This window comes from Python bivittatus, unplaced genomic scaffold (genome assembly GCF_059951505.1).
Source record: "Python bivittatus isolate LINGU-HERP-01145 unplaced genomic scaffold, Pbiv_v1 ctg000960_np1212, whole genome shotgun sequence".
NCBI classification, from domain to species: domain Eukaryota; kingdom Metazoa; phylum Chordata; class Lepidosauria; order Squamata; family Pythonidae; genus Python; species Python bivittatus.
This window is the reverse complement of record NW_028277124.1, coordinates 5847798-5860858: the sequence shown is the minus strand read 5'-3', so window position 1 is coordinate 5860858 and position 13061 is coordinate 5847798. Positions and strand designations below refer to the sequence as shown.

Genomic DNA, 13061 nt, shown 5'->3' with positions numbered 1-13061 from the left:
CTCTGAGTGAAGAAACTGAGCAAGCTCTATTCAGAGAAAAAAAAGCATATTGGAATGGTTACATCAGTTGCCCCAATCTGGGTTCACGCACCGGCTGAGCCATGATTTATTTTAATTTTGATTTGTTGACACATGCTAAGCCAAAATAACAACAACAACAAAAACCTCCTACCATTTTATGGGTGAATATTAAATTGGACCAGGAGGAATTAAGATTTGGCATGGGCCTCATTTTCTTACTCAAGGATGTCTAACTGGGGTGGTCTGACTAAGACTGGCTGCTCTTTGGCTCCTCAGCACTCCTTCCACCTCCTCTCCCTGAGGCCATACAATAATAAAAGATATACTCTTGTATTTTAAAAAAAAAAAGTTATTTGGTGCCATCAAGTGGCCATTTAACATATTTCTATTTCTATAGGATTGATAGTTATTTTATAGGCTGAGCTAAGCTCCAACACTGTGCAAAGAATAGAATGAGAAAATTCAGGGTGGATTTCAGGATGTATAAAACTTGCTCCGCCTTTGATTTGTGATTTGTGAACTACATTCCCAAAAGGGGCTTTTTTTTAAAAAAAAAAACATGAATCGTTCAGCGCTTACTCAGGAAAAATGCTTTGGTGGAAGAGGCTCGTTCATTAATTAGCTTTTGTTTTTACTGTAAACAATTTAAATAATACAGGTGTTTGAGTTTGGGGAATTTTGCTGATTTTATTGGGGTTTCCAGAATGGTACAGAAGAGTTTGTCAAGAATTGGTCCCTTTAAAGGCCTTGTTGTTTTTTCAAAGCTCTACAGTGATTTTACATAATGTGGCGTGTGTGTTATCCCCCCATAACAAAATTTGTCAATATATTTCTGTTAAAAATAAAACACTATAGATATCACAAGACTTTTTGTGTTTTTCCCATGGTGGGAGCATGGAACACTCCCAAATCAGAAACAGCTTGGAACAGACTAATACGCAAAACAATGCAAGGCATGCTGGGATACTTCCAGACTGAAGATCTGCTCCTGAAATAGGTTTGCAGCCCTTGCATAACCAAAGTGTTTTATAATCCACTTTTTTTCTTATTTGAGGAGGTTTGTTTTTTCCAATTCCTGCCCATGTTGCCCTATTCTTCAGGGGCTAATTTTCAGATATAACTTACTGCAGGGCTGCGATGCATGACTGGATGGTCCTAAAGGAAATGAGGGAGTTGGTGCATTTTCTTCAGGCGTAGTATTTTTGTACGGGGGACTCTGTTTCAGCAACATAACAAAGACCAATGCTGCGTCTTAGCTTGAATGATTTTTGTCCGCCTATTTCTGTAGTGTACAGCTTCCTCTAGAAAGAGATCCAAAATGCACAGAGGCTTTTGTACAACTTCAAGGTACTACCTGCACTGGCTTTCGACATTTCTTATATCTAACGTGGTCACCATTTCTTCTCAAGAAATTATAACGGGGGGGGGAGGGGGAGGGAGGAATATAATTGTTTGATTGCAGCTACATTTCTATAAATCACTAACACCCATGTGTAATGTGTAGTTTATGTGCTAGATTATCCTGTGATTGTCACAGAAGTCATCTGTGCTTTATTTTTCAGACCATAGAACCTAATATTGACAATTTGATGCTATTTTGCAATGGTTGGCTTTTTTTTAACCTTAATTTTAATTTAACTTGGGTCTCCCAGACCGTTTCAAAGGAGTCATGCTATAGTGCCTGTAGGCATTTTGTTGATGACCCTGGCTTGTTAGATTTATACAGTGCCTTGTGTTCAGGGGCACAAGGTGACATGATATGGCATCCTCTTATTTTTCCTCCCATCAACCTATGAGGCAGGTTGAGCTGAGCAAGACTCACTGGCGCAATGTCACCTAGTCAACTTCTGTGCCTGAGGATGGACTAGAACAGTGCTTTTCAAACTTGGCAACCTGAAAATGTGGTTGCCTGAAGGGAGGACTTCAACTCCCTGGCTGGGGAATTCTGGGAGTTGAAGTCCACACATCTTCAACTTGCCAAGTTTGAAAAACACTGGACTAGAACCTGAGTCTCCCTGCTCTTAGCCCAACAGCTTATCCACACAAAAGTAAACCATGACAATATCAAGTCCCACATTAAAAAAAACAACAACCCCAGACTAGAGAATTTCTGCTTGGAAAAAACTCTGAAAAAATGAAATTTATCTTTCAAGCAATCTATCAATAAATTACCAGAAAATCAATGTTTTAGTTTTTGCCCAGCATTATCATAAAATTCACGGATGGCAAATACTGTATGTGGGACTCAAATTGAGCGGTGCTCACCTATAAATATCTTGGAGTGCAGTTCCATGCTTCTCTATCCTGGAATGCTCATTTTTTTTACCAGGCAAGTGTCACACAGCATACCTCTACAGCTATCATAAGGTTTTGCCACTCAAAAGTGGCTCATTATATCCCTGCAGCTTGCAAGGTTTTCCAACCTAAGGCAGTCTCTCAGCTTCTCTATGGCTCCCAAATTTGCTGTTTTGCAAAGCTTAACATTCTTGAAACTATTCAAAATAAGTTTATTACACCCATATTGATGGTTCCAAAAAGTATCAAAAATGCCATCTTACGGGCAGACAGGCACTTTCTCGTTGGATGCTAGAGCATGGTTTCTTCTTTTTGCCTTCTGGCTAAAGTTAATCCTACTTCCTATAGGTTTGATTCCATTAGTACTTAAGAGATTGTTTTAAATCATCATGGCTTAAAAAAGCCTTAAATAAAAGTCATTTACTGGACTTCTCTATGGAAAGTCTGTGCTCATTAGGTTTTGGTAATGCTAGAACTGCCCTCAAACAACGAATCTGGGATATAGATCTCCAAACAAATTTAAGCAAGGTGTCACACCCCAATATTTCTCATATTCTTCTAAAAGGGTTCACTCCAGCCTCCTATTTATCACCCATCATGATTCTGACATTTTGTAAGACCTTCACTTTAGCCAGGCTGGATGCATTGCGCTCAGTAGTCCTTTTTGGATGTTTTAACGGTACTCCTATGTATCTTCAGTTATGTCCATGTGGTGATTGCTCTAAGCCATATACTACTACGCTGCTCCCTATATAGGGACTCTAGACTTCATTTATCCGATCTTGAAGAAATTTGAGTAGGGAGTGTAATTTCTACTTCTCGTTACTTCTTTCAGACATCTATACAATATGCTGCACCACTGATTAAGTTTGGATACTTATTTACTCGCTTTTTATAATCCTATTTTTATTCTGTTTTATTATATATGCTTATTTTTAGATGCTATTATACTTATCATTTTTCTGTTATATATATAGATGTGTATAAGTTCTAGTATTAGCTATTTTATTGTACCTGGCCTGATGGCTGTAATAAACTGATTTGATTTTGATTTGAGCTGAGACTATGGGAGCTAGGATGAAAAGGCCAGTGTTTTTCAGAGAAGTCTTTTTTCAGTAAAAAATGACATTGTAGATGTAACAAACACACACCATGAATCACACAGCAACTGAAGATTAAAACCACTAATATATCCAATGTAAATGAGTTGTATTGTCTTGGAAGAAAATGGCCTTAAAATGGTTGTATGTGGGATGTTAACCTCCAGGCTTAAGAAATACAATGGGATGGATCGACCAAAGAATTTTATGTTCAATTTTTACTGGTGGATAAGGACCCCAAGGTAACTCTTGCCATTGCAAAGTTTGTTCTTGCAGCTTGTAAAACATTGCTTTATCACTTTGTTGATAGCAGAATAGTGCAAGCATGATTGTATCTTTTTCACCTTGTATGCCTTATTTTGTATGTTCTATTTTGTAGGTTGTATTTTGTCAGCCTTCCCAGGTAGACCAGACAGGAAACATGACCAGATGAGCTATTTCTACTTTATTGTAAGGCCACATTAACAGAATCTTGCAAGTCTGAAAGTACAATTCTCCCACCGTCACCTTTACAGCCTAGTAAGTTAGGGAGGGTCCCTTCTGAGCTTCTTGCTCCGCTCACTATGCAGCTGCGGGCTATGCTCCCTCTTATCTGACTTTTCCCTAGGCAGCATCTCTTCACCCAGTCTCCCAAGGTCATTCCCACATACCATTACAATTCTGTAGATTTTATTAAGTCTTGTAGATTCCATCTGAAGGTGTGCAACATTGAGAAAAACGAAGCTTTATTGGAACAATTGTTGGGTGCCTGCTTTGTAAGAGGACCCTGAACAAGGGGAAAGCAAAGATTTTTATAAAAGATGAAGGCTACAGGACAGGAAATCCTAGGGATCTGATTGGCTGGCCAGTTTTGGGGAAGCTAGGCAGGTCCTTGTCAGTGTACCTGGGATGAGTTCTATTGCAATTCCCTTCTTAGAGTTGCCTGTGGGCTGCACTGTGATCTGATAAGGAGGCTTCTATTCTCTGGGATGGCAGGGGGGGCTTTGTCTGGGGCAGGGAAGGTCAATTTGGGTCTGATGGAATTAGGCAAAGAGATGAGCTGGGATTGACCCTGATCATGTCTAAAAGACAGGGAGAAGGGTGCAACCTCCATTTTGTTGATTAAGGTTTATTTTCTCCAAGTCTTATTTAATGTGGGTTGCTGTCCTGTAAAAAAGAAGCATGTGCTGTATGTGGAGGAGTTTTTTGCACCTAGCCTCAAATTGTAGGATTAGTACAGAACTCAGCAGCCAGCTTAAGTCTTTGAGAAAACTCAGAGAGTGACTCACACGACTGCCAAATTATTTCTGCAGGAAATATGAAGTGCTATACTTTTCAAGCTCTATAGAGCTTGGGTCCAGGTTACTTGAGAAAAGATCTTATATGATCCTCCCCCCATACCTTGTTGAGATCATCTGAGGGTTGAGCCTTCTCTGCAGGCCCACCAGCTCTGAAATGCACTCCCTTCTGAGTTGAGAGGGTTGAGTTCTTTGCCAGATTTTTGAAAGGCTTTAAAAACACTTACTTGAAACAGACTTTTAATTACTTCAGCAACTTTGGTTTGTTGTTTGGATGGTAAACTGCCAAGAGACTCTGTGGCCGGAATAATAAACTTAACAAACAAACAGAAAAATCAGGCAGACTAAAGACAGGGCCATCAGTATTAAGAGAAGCCAGTGTGGTGCACTGGACTAGGACAGGGGAGATCCAGGCTCAACTCCCCACTCAGGATGCAGATAAAATAAAAGGAAAACTCCAGGCAAGTCCCCTTAAAGTCATCCCAGCCCACAACAGAGAGAGGCTTAAGTCATCCTTAACTGCACTGGGTTTAAAAGTAGAGCTTCCCTCTTGTTCCAAAAGCCTCAGGTTTTGTCACCCATCTCAACAGAGGGAAATTAGGGGATAAGCAGTGACTGGGAGGAAAGGCAACAGAAGGATAAGGATTGACAATGAGGACACAAATGCTAGGCCAGTAGTTTTCTGCTGACTCAAGGATAGGTGGAGCGCGCTTTGGGGGTGGGGGGAAGACCTTCAGTCCTTTACCCATTAACACCATTTCCATGTAAACCTAAAACAAAAATTGCCACTAGAAAGATTTGTGGCTTCTAGATTAGGAGTGCTCTGTTTTGTGAAATACATGGGCAACACATATTTAGGGATCATGTGAGAGCTACAGCCTCCAGTGGCTAACTCTTAGTAGTAATATTAAAGGAGGACACACACCTTTAAAAACCTTAATATTTGACAAGAAAAACTTTAATGTGATTTTCTCTGCTAATTAACTATGATACAAACTATGCTTGTGAAATAAGATGACAAGTTTATACAGTATTCTAAAAGGAAGACTACATGAATTTATTTGCTTCATGTATATATAAGCATGGCTGAATTAGCGGCAACAATTCTCACTTGAGAATGTATCTGGATTGATACTCATCTTGATTAGAGAAACAGGATCAGAATAGCAGAAAGCTGTCTTGTAGGACACAAATATGTTTTTAGGCGCAGTTACTTTTTTGAAGGGAAATACTGTTCATCCAAGGAATACTGTAAACCTCAAAATTGCAAGTCATAGTCTGCAAACAGAAGAAAGAAGACGAAGTATTTCATATTACATTTCATAACTGGCATTCTTAATAATATAAGAGACTCTTGATAAGGTAAACCTGACCTGTGTAATCACAGAGCACCTGAATGTATGAATACTCTAAATCAACTTGACTTCAGTCAATTTGAGAGTTGGAACATTAACTCATGTAGTGTAGGCTTCTCCCTCACTTGCTACATCTTCATCTTAAATTTGCAGGATTCTCACAATATGGCCTTACCCTGATTGTAGTGTATTAAAGATGCACATGCTCTTCTTGGCTATATGCCTACATTGGAATTTATCAACACATCAAAGATTATGGGTACGTGGGGTAGAGGGATTAACCAAGGTAATGATCATGCAATACTGAAAAGATAAATCTACAGTTGATTCACAGTTGATTATTGAACCATTTCTTGTCATCAATCATTCATTGTGAATTAATACTTTTTGGTGGAGGGTCAAGAAAAGCAACATGGTCAAATTTGAGTTGTTCTATCCATGACATTTATTTTGAGTGACTTTTTCCTCTTTTCTCATTTTCAGAAATTTCATATTAAAAGCGGCATTTGTAGTTGTTATCCTCTTATTTTAAAACAGTAATATTTAAAAAGTATCAAATACCCACAGCAAATGCTGATAAACTTTTTGTGAAAACCACTCATCCTCACATCCCAGTTGGTAGGTAGGTAACTCCCTAATAAAAGTAATACTAAATATCTGCCACAGAAATGAATGGTGTCCATATAGTCTCAGTAGAAAAGGTCAATGTGGGGTTGGCCTACATAACCTTGCATCAATTTTATTCCAGATCACCACTCAAAAAAATTGTCCTTCAGATATCAATGGGAGCCCTGCTCCTTTATTTGCATATTTCCCCAATTGTGTTTCTTAGACAGAGATGGTGAAACTGATCCTTCAAATATTGTTGGAATATAATTCCCATCATTCCTGTCACAGTAACTAGGCTGATAGTTTAGGGACATTAATCCCCATTCCTGTCACAACAAGTAGTATCTCTCTACTATGAGTTGTCTGTAAAGTTATGTTTTTGAGTCTTATAAATTCTCTCACTCTACTATTCTCATTACATTTATCCAGGACTTCAACAGAATAACATTTAAGTCTTTTTTCTGGAGGGAAAAAGGTAACAGTAGCAAATAGTGTATTTTAAAAGTAAAAGGAAGGGTTTCCCTCTCCTCTTTTGGGACAGACTGATTGATTACGTACCATCAAATCATAGTAGACTCTTAGCAACCACATAGATTTTCTCCAGGGTGATCTGTCCCTAAACTGGTTTTCCAATGGTGCACTTATCACCCCTATCCACCTTACTCTTCTTTTTCTTTCCATCTTTCTCAGCATTGGAATCTTCTCCAGAGACCTAGGACTTTGCACAATGTGTCTGAAAAAGGATAATTTGAGCCTGCTCATTTGTGCCTTGAGTGAGAACTCCGGGTTGATTTGTTCGATGATCCATTTGTTTGTTTCTTGGCTGTTCACGGTATTCTCAAGAGTCTTCTCCAATACCAAAGTTCAACAGCATCAATACTCTTCCTGTCCTGCTTCTTCAAGTCCAACTTTCCCTTCCATAAAGTGTCACAGGGAATACCATTGTTTGCACTATTCAAATCTTTGTAGGTACAGGTGGTCCTTGTATAGCGACTACAATTGTGGCTGGCAGCTCCCTCACTAAGTGAAGTGGTCACTAAGTGGGAAATCACATGACCACGACTGTGCTCTTTCCCCCACTCCTCTGGCCTTTGCAATGCTCACTCTGGCATTGGGATAATTAGCAAGAAGGGAATTAATGTTTGTATTTACATTCATTGGAGAGAAAGTGATTAAAAGAGGCACACAATGGGGAATACACATCAAAAGGAATGTGGTGGCATGAGTGTGCTACACAAACAGTCCAGTATATTCTGCACTGCGTGCCCACTTACTTTCTTGTAATCCCTTCCTCTCCAATCTCTCCATTCTGCGAAGTGGGGGGAATGGGTCAGGTACAGGAGAGATTGCCTACAGATATTGCTTGGTTTCTTCCCCCCCTTCACAGAAAGTGAGGGAAGAAATTACAAGAGAGTAAGCGGGCACACAATGGGGGATACACTGGGCTGTTTGTGTAGTGTACTTGTGGTTTCTAGGGGTCTACCAATGCCACCACATTCCTTTCAACAGTCACTGAACGAAGTGGTTGCTAAGTGAGGACTACCTATATAAACACATCACGGCATCTAAGAATCTTTTCCAAGGCCTTCATGGCTGTTCCATCAAGTGCTAGTCTGTGCTGAATTTCTTGACTGCTTGTTCCCTTACTGTTGACAGCTGATCCTAAAAGGCAGAAGCTATCCACCACTTTGATATCTTCATTGTCAATTGAAAAAGAAAATTCTTAGGGCTCTTTAAATTATTCACATCCTCAAAACCTCTATTAGTTGCAACTGTTTTGATTTAGTGAAGAGAACATAATGTTGATGTTGCAGCTAATGCATTGCTGAATAAGATCTTGTGACTATTTAGGGAAGGAAGGATTTTTTTTTAGCGCTTTGCTTAGCTGTAACCTTCTGAGTCACTAGGTAGCTAATTCAAGCAGTTTTGGCATGGCAACGTCCTCCCAAACAAAAACACTGAATTCTTAGTACAGTGAACAGAGCCCTCAATACACAGAGATCCACAGCTGTCTTTGGCTGTATCTGCTGACTACTGCTGAAAGAGTCCAGTTTGTCTGAACAATCACACAGTATTTACAATCCTCCATAATTGGGGTGGCTAAAATGGGTTGGAAGTAGGATACAAGATCTTGTGATCTGAAAAACCTTGGCTCTGCTACAAAGATCTTCCTTGTGACTCATATTAAAATCTCACTGAAATCTATGGTGCAAGTTAGTAGTGACTAACATAAGCTCCACATATTTTCATGGATTTTGGACTGCAATCCTGTAATGGATTAGGGTGAGTATGGAGTATAACTTTTGTTTCCCCTACTAAATTCTTGAGGACAATCCCTCTTCTGCACTTGCAGAGGACTACCATACCTGGGCTACTCCCCTTTTGCTCCCATCTAGTGGTCATCAGGATTTCTGCAGCCCAGATACAGTATTCCTAGTGAACATCTACTTGGGAGGGAAGTCACTTACTGAAGGTATTTTTCTTTAAAAGACTACATATTAGAAGCAAACACATTTAGAAAAATGTCAGGTTTGGGCTCCAGTTTCACAAGTTTACTGAAGATAAAACAAACTCATCCTACGTATTTCATCCCAATATTTTTGGGAGTAGTTATGCAGCTCTCATTTGTTTTAGTGAGGGTTCAGTAACAGAAGTTCTTGGAATACCATTCATGCCCAAGCTATGTAAAGCAATCACCACGCTGGATTTCATAGTGAAGTTACAGAACCCAGAATCACACTATGCAGACTGTCAAGATCTGTTTTTGGCATCCCCCACTGTAGAACAAAATAAATTGACTACTATCAGCAAGGCTGTTGATAGAGGTACAAAACCTGGGGTCCCAGAGAAGTGGATTTAACTCCCACTTCAATGATAATTCAAGTATTGCCATTCCCATACCTTTTTTTTTTTTTTTTTAATGTTGGGGGCATTCTATTCATTGGAAAATTAACAAATATAACAAAAAAGATGCTATGCTGGGATACTATTTTCAGCGGCTCAATATTATGTGATCTGGCATTCTTTGCAAACCACCAAGAGGGGGAAGAAGATGCAAGTTATTTTGTTTCCCTCCCTCCAGTTTAATGTAACATTTCTCATGGTATCACACCACTTCATATCTCAGAATGAAGGGAGATCAATCATGTATGCTTAGTCCTTAAAACATTGTCCTTTTTTTCTGCCACGTACCTTTGCCAGATTAGGTCCTTCATGAAGTGCACAGTTTTCAAGATCACTTACTCCCTTACGGCAAACTGTTCTCCCAACCTTAACAGTGAAGTAATACTTTAGTCCGCTGACAACCTGCATGGTATGGAAAATGGGTCTTTAAAATTGGAATACTCAACATTATGGCATTACCCAGTGCTAGGCTTGAAAATATTTAGCATTCTGGCTGCTAAAGACTGTACAGGATATCAAGTGATAGGCCTTACTGCAAAAATGTCAGTGACTATTGCCACTACCACCTATGGAAAAAAGTGTGAGACAAGGGAGCTTTTCCTTTTAGACAGGGTGATTTATTCCTTTGGAGGTCAAAGGACCCACACCTGGATCTAATTCACCCAAGGGAAGCACCACGGTATGGTGCTCTTGCTATACTTTGCTGCCTGTGGCAAAGGACAAGACGACACCCATGTCTTCCACAAGGAAAGTGACCAGATTGGTCACTGGATGTTAGTTCCAGAGGGCAGCTGCAGCAGGCAGAGTTGCCACAGACTTAGGAATTGGGCAGCTCCGTTCTCCAACACACCACCATCAGTCTCCACCCCCAATATTTGCCACTCAAAGCTGCTTAACCTGCTTAATGGTAGGACCAGCCCTAAGTAGATGTGACTGATGGCAGCTTCATCTCCACTGATCTAACTGCTCAAACAGTGCAAGGGTGAAACACCCTACAGCTATAGTGAACTCCTGTTCTCTGAAGGGATAAATGCAAAGCTGACAATGCCAAGGGTCATGATGGACCTACAGAAGACTGGGAGTGTGAAGCAGATGAAGAGTTCTCCCAAAAGCTGCTTCTTTGATCCCGGAGTGCATCTGTCAATTGTCATACCATACTAGAAACAGTGAATGAAAGCAACTTGGGTGCTGCTTCAACCAGGCATAAAGCCAGTGGCATTTTGCCAGCACAGACAGCTATTTTGCTAGATTGTATGGCTCAATCCCTGCTGCAAACAGCAATTCTTCTGTTTCACACAGCAGGCAAGTGAGAGAGAACAGTATGCTACTGATAGTAAAATTATATAGGAAGCTGGAGTAAGGAGGGAAGAAGGAACTGAAACTGGTGATCTTGGAGATGACAATGTTGCCAGAATGAAAGTATTAAGAAAAATAACTAGGGTCTAACTCTATTGTGTGGGCGGGAAGGGTATACATATGCACATATATAGGTCTCCTTGCCCACATCTTCCTTTTGATGATACCAGCTAACACAGGACATGCCAACCAGGTAGCTAATTAAGATGGATCAAAAGCAGCAGCACAAGTGACAGAATGTGCTTGTTCTGATTAACAAAATGTATGAAACACACACAGTGTTCCACCTCAGAACCTGGATGTATCGTACTCTCAAAAGTTAGAAGGCTAAGGGCATTTGTAACTCTTACTCCTGTGCAGTTTTTCTTTCCAGTTTAAGTTTTCAAAAGAACTTTCACAGAAGAGCTTCCAGTTGGATTATACCCAGGGACTGCAAACAAGCTTATCTAAGTTATGGGCTGGGAATTGCAAAAGTGATGGAAAGGAAAAGGGAGGTGCTCTTTGACCTAATTAGATCAAGGAATTCCAGTCAACAACAGGCCATCTTCCCACCGGCTTGCCTGCCAGATAGGCAGAGGAATGCTCCCCCCTCCCCCCCATTCCCAAGTATTGCTTTTCTGAAAAGCGCTGATGGAGGGCGGAAAGGAGAGCGCGTTCCGAAGACATTGTAACAAGCCTGACTTTGTCCCAGTCATGTCTGCAGTTAACTCTCCATCCCCTTCCATACATACTAAAGGGGGAGGAGGAATCTGAACTATGTTGGAGTTAAACTGCTAAAGCCGTAAAAGAAAACTCGGAGAATAACGAGGGGGGATTACAACTCCACTTAGAAAACAAAGACGCCCCTCTCATTAACAGCGTACAGGTATCAGCCTTAACTTCACGGCTCCCTGATGGCCGCGCTCGGAAAACGTATTAAACTCATGTCTTGGAGCCTGCCCGGCGCCGCCACCCCTAGAGTCGCGCCATCGCCTGGGATATTAACTCGCTTACTTGCGTTTGGACTCTGACGACTTCGGACACGCGACTACTATACATGTCATTGCTGGCTCTGTTGTACTCATTTATGGCGAACTGAAGGGCCCGACGCACGCCGGGGTCCTCCAGGGAAGCCTCCGTCAGTCCACCGGGGAGCCTCTGCAGCAGCGCCTGCTTACAGAGACAGCTGAGCAAGAGTATGCTACACACCAAAAGCCGCCGCGACAAGGCCATCTTTCTCCGCCGGCCCTACGCTCCTCGCAGCCGAGCCGTCTCTCGATCTGCTCGCAGCCCGCCCTGCGCTTTCCTTTTCCACATGAGATTCCACCAGACGGAGAGGAGGTGGAGACTCGCGTTCAGCGAATCGAGGCTCCTTCTTCAGGAAGACACCGCCTCTCGGCTCGGGTTTTCTGTTTTTCTTTTGACAAACAGAAAGCGGTAGACGCATGTTTACATCAGAAAAACTGACCTGAGCTTTTCGCAGCTCTCTATCCTAAGTCTCTTAACAGTCATTTGCAGGTTCAAAACCCTTTTTTCCCGACACCTTAAAAACTGTGAAACTAAAGATTCAAGTGAATCAGAGCACGCGCAGAGCCTCTGAACAGCCCCTTGGGGTTTGCATTTGCCCTCCCTCTTCCAATCTTTAGAAGAGCAGTTAAAATCTCTTCAACTCGCTGATTAGCTCATCTGGAAAAGCAGGGTCAGATCTGATTAGTACTGGATGGGAGACCAGCTGGAAATCCAGGGCTGTAGGCTAGATTGTGAAGTCTGAAAAGCATGCTGCAAGGTGGAAATGGGAAATCATTTCTGCACTGTAGCCAAGCAAGTTGCATGGACTTGAATTGTGGGGGTTTTGTGCAAAGAATGGCTTGAATATGATAACCATAGTATATAATGGAGGTACAACATGTATAGAATGCTTAGCAAATGGTTCAACATTGACTAGAAATACAGTGACAAAGACTGTCAAATGTACAAAGACAAGGATGTATGATGTCCTTTTCATTGTTTAATATATTTGTTAATGTGTAAGGTAAGGCTTGCAGTGATGTAGGAAGTGTGTTCTTAGAGAGCTGAACATGTGTATACCTTGATATGAAGATGATGCCATGTGCTGTGTAGTGGATAAAATCAACCTAACAAACAACATGGAGACTGCACTCTCC

The 13061-nt window shown here is 41.1% G+C and overlaps 1 protein-coding gene across 1 annotated transcript; it reads right to left on the bottom strand.

The window, feature by feature from the left end:
• Nucleotides 1–5633: 5633 nt before the first annotated feature.
• On the bottom strand, nt 5634–12200 carry LOC103054648 (cystatin-2-like). The gene is made up of 3 exons (XM_007427556.4): nt 11911–12200; nt 9850–9963; nt 5634–5971 (listed from the first exon to the last, which is right to left on the bottom strand). The coding sequence occupies exons 1-3, from the start codon at nt 12127–12129 to the stop codon at nt 5894–5896; spliced, it is 411 nt and encodes a 136-aa protein (XP_007427618.1). The 5' UTR covers nt 12130–12200; the 3' UTR covers nt 5634–5893.
• Nucleotides 12201–13061: the final 861 nt, after the last annotated feature.

Coding starts and splice junctions, on each gene's coding strand:
- LOC103054648 (XM_007427556.4), bottom strand. CDS start 12,129: ATGGCCTTGTCGCGGCGGCTTTTGGTGTGTAGCATACTCTTGCTCAGC. Junction 9,964..11,910: donor TCGTCAGAGTCCAAACGCAA/GTAAGCGAGTTA, acceptor CATACCATGCAG/GTTGTCAGCGGACTAAAGTA. Junction 5,972..9,849: donor AAGGACCTAATCTGGCAAAG/GTACGTGGCAGA, acceptor TTCTGTTTGCAG/ACTATGACTTGCAATTTTGA.